Here is a 19,657-nt window from a genome sequence, read left to right on the forward strand (position 1 = left end):
GTAGTCAGGAGACAATATTCTAGTAATTGCAGTAGAAAATTTTAATTTGATGAAGATTTGTTAATTTTTAAAAATTCCTTAATTATTATTCAGGAATTGCAGATTAAGACAACAATAGAATAACAACTGTATACCTATTAAAATGGCTGAAATCCAAAAACATGACAAGGTTATAAAGCTGTCAAGGTTACAGAGCATCAGGAACTCTTATTCATCACTGGTGGGAATACAAAATGTTATATCTACTTTGGAAGATTGTTTGGCAGTTTTTTTACAAAGCTAAACATAGTTTTATCATATGATTCAATAATCATCCTCCTAGATGTTTACATAACTCATTTGGAAATTATGTCTGCACAAAATGCTGCATGTGATTGTGTATAGCAGCTTTATTCCTAACTGCCAAGAAATGGTGACCAAGATGTACATCATTAGGTAAGTGGATGACAAAATGTGATACATTCATACAATGAAATATTACTTAGAAATAAAAAGAAATTAGCTATTCAGCACTAAAAGACATGGATGAATCTTATTATATATTATTAAAGTGAGAGATACAGTCTGAAGAGGCTGCATACTGTGTGATTTAATTATATGACTGTAAAAGCCAAAACTATAGTTATGATAAAAGAATTCATTGTTTGCCAAAGAGAAGTGGGAGGTTTGAATGGGAGAAGCACAGGGATTTTTTTAAGGTGATGAGATACCAGATTGTACATACATGACACTGCATTTGTTAAAACCCTTTGAACTTCACAGAAAAAGTGAATTTTGGAAGTACAGATTTTATAAAGTCATGTAAGAGGTTAGGTGGATACCAGAAGGGAATGTAGAATGTAACAAAGCAGTCTACCTCTGTTTGAAGTGTTTGAAACAATGTTACTGAAGGGAATTGGGCAGGAAGTTGCTTACTTAAATAACTTTTGAAATTAATCTGTAAGACTAAAATCAAAGAAACTACATTGTATATGTAAGCAATGCATTCTAGTTAATAAAATTGTTTCTGCTGGGGTATGATTGAACAGTTTTTTTATGTTATACAGTTAGCCATTGTATAGTACATAATTAGTTTTTTGTGTAGTGCTCAGTGCTTCATTAGTTAAGTGTAACACCCGGTGCTCATCACACACATAAATAGTTCTGGTACTGCTATACATGTATACTAGTGGGTGTCAGATTTGTCACTGTTGGGTTGTGACCATATGGATTAGTAAGGGGGAAGATGCATTCATATGGTAATGGTTAGAGTTGGAGATAACTAGTATGAAATTATATTTATCTTAATATGGATAATAAATTGTTATATGCAGCAGTACTTACACTCAGTATCAAGGAGCAAAACCAAGTGCCCAGATCTTCATCTTTAATATCATTCTTCAGTAAAAGGAACCAGAGCTCCTTGGAGTATTGGCTAGTTCCAAAAATTGAGGAAGGGAATATACAAGATGAGCCTGCAGAATATTGTGCTGCCAGAAGGTAACCAGTAAGACCCACACATACACACACAGATGGAAATATGTGAAATGGATGCAGGAGCCAACTAAAAGTTCTCCCTAAAGCCAGAGCTGAAACAGGTTGAAGAACAGAACTGTGTTGAATTATAACTCGAAGTATAAAATAAGTTTGGATGAGTCCACATTAGTTTAAATTAATGAATAAGAACAGATAAATCTCCCTAACTAAAAATTCTAGATATGTGTAAATACTCCCCCGTGAAAGAGGTGGAGAATAACACCCCACCCCATAAATGTGTAGTGGGATGTATATAGTGTCTTTCTTCCAGAAATACAGAATGGGAAGGGGTGGAAAAGTAAGTTTACAGTTCAGAAACATGACAAACACCACCTTAGTCAGCTGATTAAGGTCAGCATCCTCAGTGATAAATCATGTTGATAGTGTATACCTTTGATACAAGGTGGAAAAAAGTAAAACTTTATCTCTTACGTCTTCCTCTCCAAACCCTTAATCCCACTGTAGTGATAAGAAAAACCCATCAGACAAAACCCAGTTGAGAAACATTCTATAAAACACTTGGCCAGAAATCCTTACAACAGTCAGGGTCACCAGAAAACCAGGGAAAGCCTGTCAAAGCCAAGAGGAGTTTAGAGACACATGACGTAAATGTAATAGGGTATCCTGGATGGGGTCCTGGAACAGAGAAGGCCATTAGGCAAAACTAAAAAAATCTGAATTAAGTAGGGACTTTTTATTAATCTCTCAATATTGGTTCACTGACTGTAGCAAATGTACCATACAAAGGGTAAGGAGTTAATAATAGGGTAAGTGAATGTGATATATCTGGGAATTTTCTGTACTGTCTTCACAGTTTTTTGGTAAATCTAGAACTGTTCTAAAAATAATTGACTTAAAAATAAATAGTAAGTTTATTACATATTAATCCGCACACAGAAATGATTGTAAGATTGTTAACCAAGAAGAATTGAAAGAGTGCTATGAAGAACAGAAGAATAGAAGGTGAAGGGAACAGGTGCAATAAGTTGGGAGGGAAGCCTTTACATACCATACTTTGTAGTATTCCTCCCGTGCCCTGTAGTTAAAAAGCCGAACACTGTAGCAGATAACAAAAAAGTTTACAGGTCCAGCTCCAGGATCATAATGTGGGACAAACAAGGGTAGATGTGAAGATGAAGGATAAATTGGGAAGTTGATAACTGAAACAGACTGTTTTGAGGGTAGATCCCTTAAAAGAGAGTATAAAGCTTAAGAAGAAAAGATACTGAGTGGAGCCCTAAGGTAATTCTAACAGGTAAGAAATATAGGGAAGGGAAGAGATATCTGAAAGGAAAGGATGAAATCATGTGGCCTATTGATAGGGTTTCAAAACATGTCTATTACATTTAGCAACACTATTTTCATTGGTAAGTTTGGTAAAGCAGTAACTGTGATGAGTTTATATATGAACGAAATTTATGGGAATAATAATAGTGACTCTTGGCGATTCTCAAATTATCCTTGGCTGAAAGGTTAGACATAGATAAGGTGGTAGCTGGTGTTGACTTTAAAAAAAAAAATTGGGGGCGTGGGCTGGGATGTCAATTGAAGAATGTAAATTCCATCAGAGGCAAGAATGTTTGTTTATTGTTAGTATTTTTAGTACCTAGAACAGTCTTAAATATGTTCAACGTATATTTGTTGCATGACTGGATAAAAAAAATACTCAAGGATTTCTATAGAGAGAGAAGTTGAATATGCAGCATTTCCAAATAATGCTTTATTGAATAAGGTTTCTGAGGGAATAGTATCACGAAGGTATAAAGATGGAGATGTCAAAGGGGACATGTTGAAATATTCAGCTTTTGCATTATTGTTGTGCAAAACTTTTTAAAAAAAATTTTCATGTCTTATATAAATTACACTTTGCTGTTTTCAGTTATTACTGAAAACAAATTGTAAAGCTTCCTTTGGTCAGGAATTACATCTCTTAACCTGCAGTAGTGCTAAGTACTTTCCACAGGATGAAACATAATTGTGGTATTCTGCATAAAGCAAAGTGTACCTGTATTTAATTTAATTTTTTTCCTCATCTTTTTATCAGTCTACAAATAAGAAACCTCGAAAATCTCCAGGAGAGAAGAGTAGAATTGAAGCTGCCGTTAGAGGAACAGGCCGTGGAAGAGCTAATGGGCACCCTCAACAGAATGGTGAAGGGGAGCCTGTCACACTATTTGAAGTGGTGAAATTGGGGAAAAGTGCAATGCAGGTAAATTTTAAGTGTTTTTGTTTTATTTACAAAGCAGTACCGTCAGTAATCTATGTGGAACCTGTTAAGTGACATTTATATGTTTTTGCTGATTGTATAATGAAGTTTATCTTTAAAAATTTTCTTTGTTTTACTTAGTTACATCAGGAAAGGCATTTTGTTTAATGGTAAAATGCACTTTAGGTTACAGCGTACTGAGTAAAATGACTTGTATATAATAGCTGCCTGAGAGAATTTTTATTGCCTTACTATATATGTTTAGAATCTGACTTACTATAAGTAACATATGTGTACTGAAGAATATTTCAAAGAAGAAAGGGTATAAAAAAAGGATTCTTAAGTAGTGAGCTAGGAATAACCACAATTAATACTCATGGTTATTTTGTGTGTGTATGTGATCTTTTATAATCTTCCTATCCTCTCTTCTCTTTCCTCATTCACTTAACAAACATTATTAAATGTTCTGTAAGAGCATATAATTATTGGCTTCTTACTAATTGATTATAAGGATAAATCACAGTTATTTTACTGTTCTTTTAGTGTATCTTTCATTTTTTTAACTGTTACAGAGTTTATTCATTATTTGTGTTTACCTCTCTACCTCTTTTTTTTCATTTTAAACACTAGAGTTAGGGGCACCTGAGTGACTCAGTTGGTAAGTGTCTGCTTTCACCTCAAGTGGTGATGCCAGTGTCCTGGGATCGAGCCCCGCTTCACTTCTCCCTCACCAGCTCTCCCTGCTTGTGTTTTCTGTCTCTTAACTATCTCTATCTTTCAAATAAATAATATCTTTAATAAAAAAAAATACACTAGGGCAAAATTTTTTGGTGAAAGTGTATTTTTTAACTCTGTGATACATAAATAATATTACTCTCCAAAAAATTTTACTACTCTATCTTTCACTAGAAGTGTGCCTAGCAACTGGATACTTTATATTTAGGAATCAATTGATAATATATTTTTAAAAATCATTTATTTATTTATGATTTATTTATTAATTGGGTGGGGGATGATCAGAGGGAGAGTGAGAGAGAAATCCAAGCAGACTCCACACTGATCATGTAGCCCATCTCAGCTCTTGATCTCACAGTTCTGAGATCACCACCTGAGCTGAAACCAAGAATTGGAGGCTCAACAGACTGTATCACCCAGGCATCCCTGTAATTTATTATTCTTATGTGCATTTCTTCGGTCACAATGATTGATAAAAGTCAGTTATTTGCATTCTCTATTTATTTGCTCATTTTTGATAGTTCCTTTTTAGATTCTTTAAAATTAAGGTAATTTATGAAACAGGTTTACTTTTAGAAATTTTTGTTTTTTAACCTGTATTTCCTTTTGCATTTCTTAAGAGAATTCAGCTTTTACTGCTTTTGTTGTATGTTAATGGATTGATATGTTCAGGCGTCTTGGAATTTGTATGGGAGGAGAAGTGGGGCAGTGTGATGATGCTAATGGTAAAAGAAACAAATTTCCAGTTATTTGAAGCAGTGGACAGACTGTAAGTTACATAAATATAATTTTAAAATAATGACCCTTAGCCACAAAGCTTGATAGTTTCCTTATTATACTTTAGTAGAAAAATTGTTACCAAGTTATAAGTATCTTATTTTTGAGGTCTGCTTTATGGGTTTCCACATTTAAGTGGAATTTTTGTTTTACTATAAATTTATTATATTTTTAAAGGATTTATTTATTTTAGAGAGAAAGAGAGCATGCTAGTGTGAGCCCAGGGAGGGACAGAGGAAGAGAATCCTCAAGCAGACTGCCTGCTGAGTGCACGGCCAGATACGGGACTTGATCCCAGGATCCTAAGATCATGACCTGGTCTGAAACCAAGGGTCAGACACTTAACTAACTGAGCCACTCAGGAACCCCAAGGAAATTTATTTTTATGTATAAATTTAAACATTGCATTTCAGTACTTTACTTTCATTTTTTTCATGTAAAAATTTTATGTAAGATATTTGTGTATATAAAAATAATTTTAATGTATACTGTATTAAAGCTCAATCCAGCGGTATTTTTTTAAGATTTTATTTATTTATTTGACAGACAGAGAGATCACAAATAGGCAGAGAGGCAGGAAGAGAGAGGGGGAAGCAGGCTCCCTGCTGAGCAGAGAGCGCGATGCAGGACTCTATCCCAGGACCCTGAGATCATGACCTGAGTTGAAGGCAGAGGCTTTAACCCACTGAGCTACCCAAACCCCCTCAATCCAGCTTTTTAAAAATATGAAAAATATCTTTAATATTTAATATGAACAAAATCTGGTATAGTATTTGAAACAAAACAGTGTCTTTTTTCATCCACTGAATTTTCTTTTTCATCCACTGTATTCTCTATTCTTCATTCAGATTAGTCTTCCCGAATGCTCTTTCATACTATCACTCCTTGCTTAAATTCTTTTGGATCCACATTTTTTTAAAAATTTTTTATTTATTTTTTACTTTTTTATAAAAATATAATGTATTTTTATCCACAAGGGTACAGGTCTGTGAATCGCCAGGTTTACACACTTCACAGCACTCACGATAGCACATACCCTCCCCAATGTCCATAACCCCCCTCCCCTCTCGCCCCCACCTCCCCCCAGCAACCCCCAGTTTGTTTTGTGAGATTAAGAGTCACTTATGGTTTATCTCCCTCCCAGTCCCATCTTGTTTCATTTATTCTTCTCCTATCCCCTTAGCCCCCCCATGGTGCATCTCCACTTCCTCATATCAGGGAGATCATATGATAGTTGTCTTCCTCCGATTGACTTATTTCACTAAGCATGATACCCTCTAGTTCCATCCACATCGTCGTAAATGGCATGATTTCATTCCTTTTGATGGCTGCATAGTATTCCATTGTGTATATATACCACATCTTCTTTATCCATTCATCTGTTGATGGACACCTGGGTTCTTTCCATAGTTTGGCTATTGTAAACATTGCTACCATAAACATTCGGGTGCATGTGCCCCTTCGGATCACTACATTTGTATCTTTAGGGTAAATACCCAGTAGTGCAATTGCTGGGTCATAGGGTAGTTCTATTTTCAACATTTTGAGGAACCTCCATGCTGTTTTCCAGAGTGGTTGCACCAGCTTGCATTCCCACCAACAGGGTAGGAGGGTTCCCTTTTCTCCGCATCCTCACTAGCATCTGTCATTTCCAGACTTGTTAATTTTAGCCATTCTGACTGGTGTGAGGTGATATCTCATTGTGGTTTTTGATTTGTACTTCCCTGATGCCGAGTGACGTGGAGCACTTTTTCATGTGTCTGTTGGCCATCTGGATGTCTTCTTTGCAGAAATATCTATTCATGTCCTCTGCCCATTTATTGATTGGATTGTTTGTTCTTTGGGTGTTGAGTTTGCTAAGTTCCTTATAGATTTTGGACACTAGCCCTTTATCTGATATGTCATTTGCAAATATCTTATCCCATTCTGTCAGTTGTCTTTTGGTTTTGTTAACCGTTTCCTTTGCTGTGCAAAAGCTTTTGATCTTGATGAAATCCCAATAGTTCACTTTTGCCCTTGCTTCCCTTGCCTTTGGCGATGTTCCTTGGAAGATATTGCTGTAGCTGAGGTCGAAGAGGTTGCTGCCTGCATTCTCCTTAAGGATTTTGATGGATTCCTTTCTCACAGTGAGGTCCTTCATCCGTTTGGAGTCTATTTTCGTGTGTGGTGTAAGGAAGTGGTCCAATTTCATTTTTCTGCATGTGGCTGTCCAATTTTCAAAGCACCATTAATTGAAGAGGCTGTCTTTTTTCCATTGGACATTCCTTCCTGCTCTGTCGAAGATTAGTTGACCATAGAGTTGAGGGTCTATTTCTGGGCTCTCTATTCTGTTCCATTGATCTATGTGTCTGTTTTTGTGCCAGTACCATGCTGTCTTGATGATGACAGCTTTGTAATAGAGCTTGAAGTCCGGAATGGTGATGGCACCAACTTTGGCTTTCTTTTTCAATATTCTTTTGGCTATTCGAGGTCTTTTCTGGTTCCATATAAATTTTAGGATTATTTGTTCCATTTCTTTGAAAAAAATGGATGGGATTTTGATAGGGATTGCCTGAAATGTGTAGATTGCTTTAGGTAGCATGGACATTTTCACAATATTTACTCTTCCAATCCAGGAGCATGGAACATTTTTCCATATCTTTGTGTCTTCCTCCATTTCTTTCATGAGTACTTTATAGTTTTCTGCATATAGATTCTTAGCCTCCTTGGTTAGGTTTATTCCTAGGTATCTTATAGTTTTGGGTGCAATTGTAAATGGGATTGACTCCTTAATTTCTCTTTCTTCTGTCTTGTTGTTGGTGTACAGAAATGCAACTGATTTCTGTGCATTGATTTTATATCCTGACACTTTACTGAATTCCTATACAAGTTCTAGCAGTTTTGGAATGGAATCTTTTGGGTTTTCCACATATAGTATCATATCATCTGCAAAGAGTGATAGTTTGACTTCTTCTTTGCCAATTTGGATGCCTTTAATTTCTTTTTGTTGTCTGATTGCTGAGGCTAGGACTTCTAGTACTATGTTGAATAGCAGTGGTGATAATGGACATCCCTGCCGTGTTCCTGACCTTAGCGGAAAAGCTTTCAGTTTTTCTCCATTGAGAATGATATTTGCGGTGGGTTTTTCATAGATGGCTTTGATAATATTGAGGTATGTGCCCTCTACCCCTACACTTTGAAGAGTTTTGATCAGGAAGGGATGCTGTACTTTGTCAAATGCTTTTTCAGCATCTATGGAGAGTATCATATTGTTCTTGTTCTTTGTTCTTTCTTTTATTGATGTGTTGTAGCCCATTGATTGATTTGCGGATGTTGAACCAACCTTGCAGCCCTGGAATAAATCCCACTTGGTCGAGGTGAATAATCCTTTTTTTTTTTTTAATTTTTTTTATATTTAATTTTTTTTTTTATTTGTTTATTTTCAGCGTAACAGTGTTCATTGTTTTTGCACCACACCCAGTGCTCAATGCAGTACGTGTCCTCCCTATTACCCACCACCTGGTTCCTCAACCTCCCACCCCCCGCCCCTTCAAAACCCTCAGGTTGTTTTTCAGAGTCCACAGTCTCTCATGGTTCATCTCCCCTTCAAATTTCCCTCAACTCCCTCTCCTCTCCATCTCCCCATGTCCTCCGTTTTCTTTGTTATGCTCCACAAATAAGTGAGACCATATGATACTTGACTCTCTCTGCTTGACTTATTTCACTCAGCATATAATCCCTTCCAGTCCCATCCATGTTGCTACAAAAGTTAGGTATTCATCCTTTCTGATGGAGGCATAATACTCCATTGTGTTTATGTACCACATCTTCCTTATCCATTCATCCGTTGAAGGGCATCTTGGTTCTTTCCACAGTTTGGCGACCGTGGCCGTTGCTGTTATAAACATTGGGGTACAGATGGCTCTTCTTTTCACTACATTTGTATCTTTGGGGTAAATACCCAGCAGTGCAATTGCAGGGTCATAGGGAAGCTCTATTTTTAATTTCTTGAGGAATCGCCACACTGTTCTCCAAAGTGGCTGCACCAATTTGCATTCTCACCAACAGTGTAAGACGTTTTCCCCTTTCTCCACATCCTCTCCAACACACGTTGTTTCCTGTCTTGCTAATTTTGGCCATTCTAACTGGTGTCAGGTGGTATCTCTATGTAGTTTTAATTTGAATCTCACTGATGGCTAGTGATGATGAGCATTTTTTCATGTGTCTGATAGCCATTTGTATGTTTTCATTGGAGAAGTGTCTGTTCATATCTTCTGCCCATTTTTTGATATGATTATCTGTTTTGTGTGTGTAGAGTTTGAGGAGTTCTTTATAGATCCTGGATATCAACCTTTTGTCTGTACTTTCATTTGCAAGTATCTTCTCCCATTCTGTGGGTTGCCTTTTTGTTTTGTTGACTGTTTCCTTTGCTCTGCAGAAGCTTTTGATCTTGGTGAAGTCCCAAAAGTTCATTTTCGCTTTTGTTTCCTTGGCCTTTGGAGACATATCTTGAAAGAAGTTGCTGTGGCTGATGTTGAAGAGGTTACTGCCTATGTCTCTAGGATTCTGATGGATTCCTGTCTCATGTTGAGGTCTTTTATCCATTTCGAGTTTATCTTTGTGTACGGTGTAAGAGAATGGTCGAGTTTCATTCTTCTTCATATCACTGTCCAGTTTTCCCAGCACCATTTATTGAAGAGACTGTCTTTTTTTCCATTGTATATTTTTTCCTGTTTTGTCGAAGATTCATTGACCATAGGGTTGAGGTTCCATATCTGGGCTCTCCACTCTGTTCCACTGGTCAATGTGTCTGTTTGTTTTTTTTTTTTTTTTTTTTTTTTTTTAAAGATTTTATTTATTTATTTGACAGAGAGAGATCACAAGTAGACAGAGAGGTAGGCAGAGAGAGAGAGAGGGAAGCAGGCTCCCTGCTGAGCAGAGAACCCGATGCGGGACTCGATCCCAGGACCCCGAGATCATGACCTGAGCCGAAGGCAGCGGCTTAACCCACTGAGCCACCCAGGCGCCCAATGTGTCTGTTTTTATGCCAGTACCATGCTGTCTTGATGATCACAGCTTTGTAGTTATGCTTAAAATCGGGTAATGTGATGCCGCCAGTTTTGTTTTTTTGTTTTTTTTTTTTTAAATATTTTATTTATTTCACAGAGAGAAATCAACACTAGGCAGAGAGGCAGGCAGAGAGAGAGGAGGAAGCAGACTCCCCGCAGAGCAGAGAGCCCTATGTGGGGCTCGATCCCAATACCCTGGGATCATGACCAGAGCCGAAGGCAGAGGCTTTAACCCACTGAGGCACCCAGGCGCCCCCCTTTTTGTTTTTGTTTTTCAACATTTCCTTAGCAATTTGGGGTCTCTTATGATTCTATAGAAATTTTAGGATTATTTGCTCTAGCTCTTTGAAAAATACCGGTGGAATTTTGATCAGAATGGCATTAAAAGTATAGATTGCTCTGGGCAGTATAGACATTTTAACAATGTTTATTCTTCCAATCCAAGAGCATGGAACCGTCTTCCATCTTTTTGTGTCTTCTTCAATTTCTTTCATGAGTGTTCTGTAGTTCCTTGAGTACAGATCCTTTACCTCTTTGGTTAGGTTTATGCCCAGGTATCTTATGGTTCTTGGTGGTATAGTAAATGGAATCGATTCTCCTAATTTCTCTTCTGTATTTTCATTGTTAGTGTATAAGAAAGCCACTGATTTCTGTACATTGACTTTGTATCCTGCCACGTTACTGAATTGCTGTATGAATTCTAAAAATTTGGGGGTGGAGTCTTTGGGGTTTTCCATATAAAGAATCATGTCATCTGCGAAGAGGGAGAGTTTGACTTCTTCCTTGCCAATTTGGATACCGTGAATAATCCTTTTAATATACTGTTGAATCCTATTGGCTAGTATTTTGGTGAGAATTTTTGCATCTGTGTTCATCAAGGATATTGGTCTGTACTTCTCTTTTTTGGTGGGATCCTTGTCTGGTTTTATGATCAAGGTGATGCTGGCCTCATAAAATGAGTTTGGAAGTTTTCCTTCCTTTTCTATTTTTTGGAACAGTTTCAGGAGAATAGGAATTAGTTCTTCTTTAAATGTTTGGTAGAATTCCCATGGGAAGCCGTCTGACCCTGGGCTTTTGTTTGGAGATTTTTGATGACCGTTTCAATCTCCTTACTGGTTATGGGCCTGTTCAGGTTTTCTATTTCTTCCTGGTTCAGTTGTGGTAGTTTATATGTCTCTAGGAATGTATCCATTTCTTCCAGATTGTAAAATTTGTTGGCGTAGAGTTGCTCATAGTATGTTCTTATAATTGTCTGTATTTCTTTGGTGTTAGTAGTGATCTCTCCTCTTTCATTCATGATCTTATTAATTTGGGTTCTTTCTCTTTTCTTTTTGATGAGTCTGGCCAGGGGTTTATCAGTCTTATTGATTCTTTCAAAGAACCAGCTCCTAGTTTCATTGATTTGTTCCATTGTTTTTTTGGTTTCTGTTTCATTGATTTCTGCTCTGATCTTCATGATTTCTCTTCTCCTGCTGGGTTTAGGATTTCTTTCTTGTTCTTTCTCCAGCTCCTTTAGGTGTAGGGTTAGGTTGTGTACTTGAGACCTTTCTTGTTTCTTTTTTTTTTAAATTTTTTTTTAAGATTTCTTATTTATTTATTTGACAGAGAGAGATCACAAGTAGGCAGAGAGGCAGGCAGAGAGAGTGAGAGGGAAGCAGGCTCCCCGCCGAGCAGAGAGCCCGACGCGGGACCCGATCCCAGGACCCTGAGATCACGACCCGAGCCGAAGGCAGCGGCCTAAACCACTGAGCCGTCCCACAGATTTTGAACCATTTTGTTTTCATTATCATTTGTTTCCATGAATTTTTTCAATTCTTCTTTAATTTCCTTGTTGACCCATTCATTCTTTAGAAGGATGCTGTTTAGTCTCCATGTATTTGGGTTCTTTCCAGCTTTCCTCTTGTGATTGAAGTTTCCTCTTGTGATTGAGTTCTAGTTTCAGAGCATTGTGGTCTGAAAATATGCAGAGAATGATCCTAATCTTTTGATACCATTTGAGACCTGATTTGTGACCCAGGATGTGATCTATTCTGGAGAATGTTCCATGAGCACTAGGGAAGAATGTGTATTCTGTTGCTTTGGGATGAAATGTTCTGAATATATCTGTGATGTCCATCTGGTCCAGTGTGTCATTTAAGGCCTTTATTTCCTTGTTGATCTTTTGCTTGGATGATCTGTCCATTTCAGTGAGGGGAGTGTTGAAGTCCCGTACTATTATTGTATTATTATTGATATATTTCTTTGATTTTGTTATTAATTGGTTGATATAGTTGGCTGCTCCCACGTTAGGGGCATAGATATTGAAAACTGTTAGATCTTCTTGTTGGACAGACCCTTTGAATACCCTATAGTGTCCTTCCTCATCTCTTATTATAGTCTTTGGCTTAAAATCTAATTGATCTGATATAAGGATTGCCACCCCAGCTTTCTTCTGATGCCCATTAGCATGGTAAATTGTTTTCCACCCCCTCACTTTAAATCTGTAGGTGTCTTCATGTCTAAAATGAGTTTCTTGTAGGCAACATACTGATGAGTTTTGTTTTTTTATCCATTCTGATAGCCTGTGTCTTTTGATTGGGGCATTTAGCCCATTAACATTCAGTGTAACTATTGAGAGATATGAATTTAGTGCCATTATATTTCCTGTAAGGTGACTGTTACTGCTATATTGTCTCTGTACCTTCCTGATCAACTACTTTTAGGCTCTCTCTTTGCTTAGAGGACCCCTTTCAATATTTCCTGTAGAGCTGGTTTGGTGTTTGCAAATTCTTTCAGTTTTTGTTTGTCCTGGAAGCTTTTTCTCTCTCCATCTATTTTCAATGATAGCCTAGCTGGATATAGTATTCTTGGCTGCATGTTTTTCTCGTTCAGTTCTCTGAATATATCATGCCAGCTCTTTCTGGCCTGCCAGGTCTCTGTGGATAAGTCTGCTGCCAATCTAATATTTTTACCATTGTATGTTACTCAGCCTGCTTTCAGGATTTTCTCTTTGTCACTAAGACTTGTAAATTTTAATTTTAGGTGACGGGGTGTGGGCCTATTCTTGTTGATTATGAGGGGGGTTCTCTGCATCTCCTGGATTTTGATGCTTGTTCCCTTTGCCATATTAGGGAAATTCTCTCCAATAATTTTCTCCAATAGACCTTCTGCTCCCCTCTCTGTTTCTTCTTCTTCTGGAATCCCAATTATTCTAATGTTGTTTCGTCTTATGGTGTCACTTATCTCTCGAATTCTCCCCTCGTGGTCCAGTAGCTGTTTGTCCCTCTTTTGCTCAGCTCCTTTATTCTCTGTCATTTGGTCTTCTATATCACTAATTCTTTCTTCTCCTCATTGATCCTAGCAGTGAGAGCCTCCATTTTTGATTGCACCTCATTAATAGCTTTTTTGATTTCAACTTGGTTAGATTTTAGTTCTTTAATTTCTCCAGAAAGGGCTTTTATATCTCCAGAGAGGGTTTCTCTAATATCTTCCATGCCTTTTTCGAGCCCGGCTAGAACGTTCAGAATTGTCATTCTGAACTCTTGATCTGACATATTGCCAATGTCTGTGTTGATTAGGTCCCTAGCCTTCGGTACTGCCTCTTGTTCTTTTGTTTGTGGTGATTTTTTCCACCTTGTCATTTTATCTGGATAAGAGGATATGAAGGATCAAATAAAATACTAAATGGGTGGCAAAGACCCCAGAAAAATGCGCTGTAACCAAATCAGAAGGAACCCCAAATTGTGGGGGGGAATAAGGGGATAAAAAGAGGCTCAAAAAAAACGAAAATGTTTTAAAAAATAAAACCAATAAAAAATATGAAAAAGAAAGAAAAAATATATATTTTAAATAAACTACCCAAAAAATGTTAAAAAAGAAAAGGGTAAAAGTTAAAAAAAAATTTAGCTGAAGAAGAAAAAAGAAAGAAAAAAATTGAAAAAAGAAATTGAATTAACTGCAAGACTAAGGAATCATGGGGAGAAAGCCATGAGTTCCGTGCTTTGCTTTCTCCTCCTCTGGAATTCCGCTGCTGTCCTAGGTATTGAACCTGCTTTCCTTGATAGATGAACTTCATCCTGGCTGGATATTTTGTTGATCTTCTGGGGGGAAGGGCCTGTTGTAGTGACTCTCAAGTGTCTTTGCCCAGGTGGAATTGTACCGCCCTTACTGGGGGGTAAGTAATCCACTCAAGTTCGCTTTTGGGAGCTTCTGTTCCCTGTCTGCTTTCCGTAGAGTTCCGGGGGACCAGAATGAAAATGGTGGCCTCCCAGTCTCTGGCCCAGAGGAGCCAAGAGCCCGGGGCCCCACTCCTCCGTGCGCCCCCAGAGAACTGCACCCTATCACTCCCGTATCCCCGGCCTCCAGCCGCTCTCCGAGCTCACCCATCCTTCGACCAGTTCAAGGTAACCCCGAGCTGAGAGTTCAGTCTTCGGCTCCGTCTCTGTAGCCAGCTTCTCTGTTCTAATACCTGCGAGCTCTGTGACACTCCGACACCCCCGATCCTTCTGTGACCCTGCGGGACGTGGGGCCACACTCACCCCGTGTGGGCTTCACTCCGGTTTAGTCTCTGGAGCAATGTCCTTCAGTGGAACAGACTTTTAAAAGTCCTGATTTTGTGCTCCGTTGCTCCGTCGCTTTCGGGGAGCCGGCCCTTCCCCACCGCGGTCTATCTTCCCGTTGTTTTGGATTCACTTCTCCGCCAGTCCTACCTTTCAGAAAGTGGTTGATTTTCTGTTTCCAGATTTGCTGTTCTTCTTCTCTTCGATTTCTCGTTGGATTTGTAGGTGTTTGCAATGTTTAGATAAGCTGTCGAGCTGATCTCCTGCTACCTGATGTAGTCTCAGCCTGCTACTTCTCCGCCATCCTGTGAATCCACATTTTGTGAAAGGTTAAAATAAGTAGTTCAGCCTCTAGTGCTTTCTGTTATTTGGGTTTAACCCATCTTTTCAACTTCTTCTCTCTATTCTTGTTTTTCTCTATTCTTGTGCCCCAAACATTTTCTACTTCACTATAGTTTTTTTGTTAGTCATGTTATATTTTTGTTTCCTTCCTATATTCACATCTACAAACTTCTGTATATATATATTTTTTATTGAGCATTCTATTATGGGCATTTTTACTGTGACATTACCTTTATATTGTTTCCTAACATGTCTGGGCCATAACTTATTTATATAGTTTTTTACTTGGGCTCCTTTTTCTTAAAAGAAGTAAGATATAAACTACACTACTAAAACTAGTTTACTATTCATGTAAACTAGATTATTGTTATTGTATTAAAAATAGCACTTCTTTGAATATTGAGATATCCATCTAAAATGTGTATGTGGGAATGGTTTTGTAACATAAATTCCTGAAAGTAGTTACTGAGTAAAGGGAATGCATGTTTAAAAAATTGGTTTTTTTTTTAATTGAAGGTGGTACACTAATCTCATTGTTTATTACCTCCTCATTTCAAACATAAAGTAATAATAAAATATTAAAAAGAATACAGATAATGAGTTTAAAAACTAAATCTTTCTGTGTTTAAAGTCTAAGATAATCTACAGTGATGAAGAGGATTGGGTTTAGAATACAGAAGCAGGTACTTGGAGGGAAGAGTTTGCTTCTTGTATGTTAAAAGGACTAAAACTGGGTACCTGGGTGTCTCGGTCGTTAAGCATCTGCCTTGGGTTCAGGTCATGATCCCAGGGTCCTGGGATCGAGTCCCACATTGGGCTCCCTGGTTCGCAGGAGGTCTGCTTCTCCCTGTCCCACTCTCCCTACTTGTGTTCCCTCTCTTTCTCTCTGTTAAATAAATGAATAAATCTTTTAAAAAGTTTTTTAAAAAGGCTAAAACTGCTTCATGAAACATAGAGGAATAGAGTCAGGCTTGTACCTACATGAAGCCAGGGCCTAACATTAGTCTCCATGCTTGTAAAGGAGACTAAAGAAAGCCACTGATAACTGCTGCATTGGCTAAAGCTTATGTTTAGGGTGATCATATATCTCAGGTTACCTTTGAGACTCCCAGTTTATGCTTTTTTTAAATGTAGTTATTAATAGAGACTCTGTTAATACCAAAGAGTGCCTTGTTTGGATAATAACGTAGTCTAAAACCTCATTTATGGGAAATCAAGGGCTGAGGAAAGGGAGAAGACAGACATAGTTCTTAAAACCAGGACCTGAATTGAAATGTCTGCTTAACTAAGTTGGTGACTGGGTCTGTAAAAATTCAAAATGTTATTTTAGAGCAAGTTCTAAACCTGCATTATGTGATCTAGTTCTGCAATAGAATGAGAGGATAAGCAGAGATAATCACAAAACTTTAGATGGGGTGGGGTGAATAATAAAAGAAATAAATAGCATATTTAAGGTGCCCCCCCAAAAGGGGATAAATTTAATAAATTAGTTTTACCGAGGGAAAGAAACTATCGTAGATGTCATCAAAGGGAGAATTTAAGACTTAACAATCATTAGGCATTCATTTAGAATGTAGTCCAGAGACATAAAGACTTATGAAAGAGCAATTTCATGATATGGATTGAAGGGTTCCAAAATATGTCAGAAGAAGATACATTGTTTTGAAGAGATAATTTTTGAAAAATTTCTCAGGCATATTTCCTCAGATCCCGAGTTTGTTCTCAGAAGTGAGCAGGTAAGTAAAAATAATTACGTAGGTTTTAATAGTAGAGTATAACTGTAGAACCTGGAGGATTGAAAGAAAATCTTAAAATATTTCAACAAGGAATACTTGATCCTATTTTCTGACCATAGTGATAGCTGAAATGATGTTGAAATACACAAAATAAATTCCTCTTCTGAGTTATACTTACATGTATCAAAAGGTTCTTTTATGATGTGTGAAGAGGAAATACAGAAGGTTGATATGTGAGTGTTCATGAAAGTACTGTTAGTAAAAGTACTGGGGCTAGGTAAAGCATTACTTGGATAAATACACAGTCTTAAATATATTAATATTAGCAAAAGCAGTAGAAACTAGAAAAAGAGCAACCTAAGTTAATTAGGAAGAAAGAAGAGTAATTAGGCAGAAAGGGATAATTAAAGTAGAAATGGAAATTACACAGAGAAAGAAATTGTACAAAAGGTCGGCTAAATAAAAATATTAGCGATTGGGGGTCAATACATTTTTAAGACCTAGAGGTTTTTGTCTGGATAAAGGACGTTTACTATACAAGGATAGTTTACTATTAACAAATATTTTACTATAATATACCAGATAGTCATGTCATGGTAGGGGGAAACCTGTCCTTATCTAAAATTATGTGAAGTGTTTAGAAAAATCATTTGATAGAGTTTAGGTGATAATTGTGATGAACAGTACTCTTGGTGAATTAGGAACAAGCGGGAAATTCCTTTGGTAAGGAAGATAACAAAATTATCCATATTTACAGAATATATAATTGTCTTTGTCGAATTTTCAGGATAGAAACTGTTAGAAACATTAAAAGTGTTCTGCAAAATTCCTAAAGAGAAAATAGACATCAAAAGAAAAATCAACCTTAAAAAAAATGATCAGCCCTCTGTATAGCAGTAATAGTTTATTAGAACAATGTAATAGGAGATAAGAGCCCATTCAAATAAAGTGCTAAAGATGAAATAATAAAATTTTGGTTGTAACACTGTAAAATACTGTGTCTCACTCATCCGAGTGAATAACATTAAAATTGTGGATGAGGGGTGCCTGGGTGGCTCAGTGGGTTAAAGCCTCTGCCTTCAGCTCAGGTTATGATCTCAGGGTCCTGGGATGGAGCCCCTCATGGGGCTCTCTGCTCAGCGGGGAGCCTTTTTTCCCCCTCCCCCTCTGCCTGCTTCTCTGCCTACTTGTGATCTCTCTGTCAAATAAACAAATAAAATCTTTTAAAAAAATGGTGTATTATACTACGTCAGTAAGACTGTAGGGTGCCAACTCTTGGGAGTACAAATCTGTCTAACTCTAATGTGAAGGCTTTGATAAGGTTTATATTAAAGAACCTGATTTCTTGTTTCTTTAGCATCCCACAACCCGTTGATTCCTGCAACTATTTATGGCTTTCTGTCTTGTCTTTTCTCCCTATCAGAATTGTAAAGAATCCGTTCACTAGCTAAAATAGGTGCTTATGCATCTCCTATAATCAGAGGCTTTATATTCAGAACTAAAACCAGTGTTCTGTCCTCATGGAATATAGTCTCATGGGAAACAGATGTTGTAGAATACTTAAGAAGATATACAGGGTGGGTTGAAATCATGAAAAATTCACTTAGGCCTGTCTAGAGAACAGGGTCATGGAAGGCTTGCCTGAATAGATAGAACTTGAACTGAGACTTGAAAGATGAGTGGGAATTAGCTAGGCAGCAGGGAAGCATTTCTTACTATAGAAACAAGACATATAAAGATGAGATCTATACCTTTTACTGTAGAGGGCATATGATACTATAGTAAAAACAGAACTCAGAGAAAGGTTATATTGTGAACATTGAGTGTTCTGGTAGGGAAGAAAGACAAAAAGAGCCATAAATAATTGTGGGATGTTTAATAAAAGAAATCAGGTTCTTTAATACAAATCTTATCAAAGGCTTCACATTTTCTCTCTCTTGAGAGGGGAAGGGATATAGTCATTTTATAAACATATTGACTACAGAAGACCTTTTTGTGAAATTGGTGGCATTTTAGAAAGAAAAGATGAGTAGTAGTATTGGATGAGTATTCACTAGCATTTTTAGAAATATTTTTCTGGATGCAGTTTAGATAATGATTTGGAGGTTGTAATGATTTGGAATCAGACTTCTTTCATTGATTCAGTTTTTTACTGATCCAATTAGGAAGAAACACATGTTTAAATTTATAGAGTATCAGGATGAAGAGGAAGTGACAGAGTCTACAAATACTAAGGCTATGAAGTGATTCTGAAAGATAAGAGGAAGGAATCTAAGCTCATTGCTAGTTTGACTTGGTGGTGTTCACCAAAAGAAAATTTTGCATGAGCATTGGTGTTGGAGGATGGATATGGAAATAATTTGGTTTGGACATTTTGACTTTTTTTTTTTTTTTTTTTTTTAAATTTATTTTTTTTATTTATTTGACAGAGAGAGAGAGATCACAAGTAGGCAGAGAGGCCGGCAGAGAGAGAGAGGAGGAAGCAGACTCCCTGCGGAGCAGAGAGCCCGATGCGGGGCTCGATCCCAGGACCTGAGATCATGACCTGAGCCGAAAGCAGCGGCTTAATCCACTGAACCACCCAGGCGCCCCGACATTTTGACTTTTAGATACATGACACTGAATACATGTTGAATTTTGGAACATTCATGTTATTTACTTAATCTAACTGGTATTTATTGTTGTAGTTATGGGCTTAGTAAGCATTTAAATGAACTAATCATTGGCATTTGAATTTTGTACCCTCAGGTATCAACTGAA

The 19,657-nt window shown here is 37.3% G+C and overlaps 1 protein-coding gene across 5 annotated transcripts in view; it reads left to right on the forward strand.

Annotated features, from left to right (window-relative positions):
• Positions 1-19,657, forward strand: part of STAG1 (stromal antigen 1) — a 453,722-nt gene that overhangs the window by 151,924 nt on the left and 282,141 nt on the right. For all 5 annotated transcript variants that reach the window (XM_046002314.1, XM_046002311.1, XM_046002310.1 and 2 more), the window contains one exon: positions 3,560-3,724. In XM_046002314.1, coding sequence (XP_045858270.1) covers positions 3,560-3,724 — 165 coding nt within the window. The remainder of the gene's footprint in view (positions 1-3,559; positions 3,725-19,657) is intronic.

Source organism: Meles meles, chromosome 4 (genome assembly GCF_922984935.1).
Source record: "Meles meles chromosome 4, mMelMel3.1 paternal haplotype, whole genome shotgun sequence".
Classification (NCBI taxonomy): domain Eukaryota; kingdom Metazoa; phylum Chordata; class Mammalia; order Carnivora; family Mustelidae; genus Meles; species Meles meles.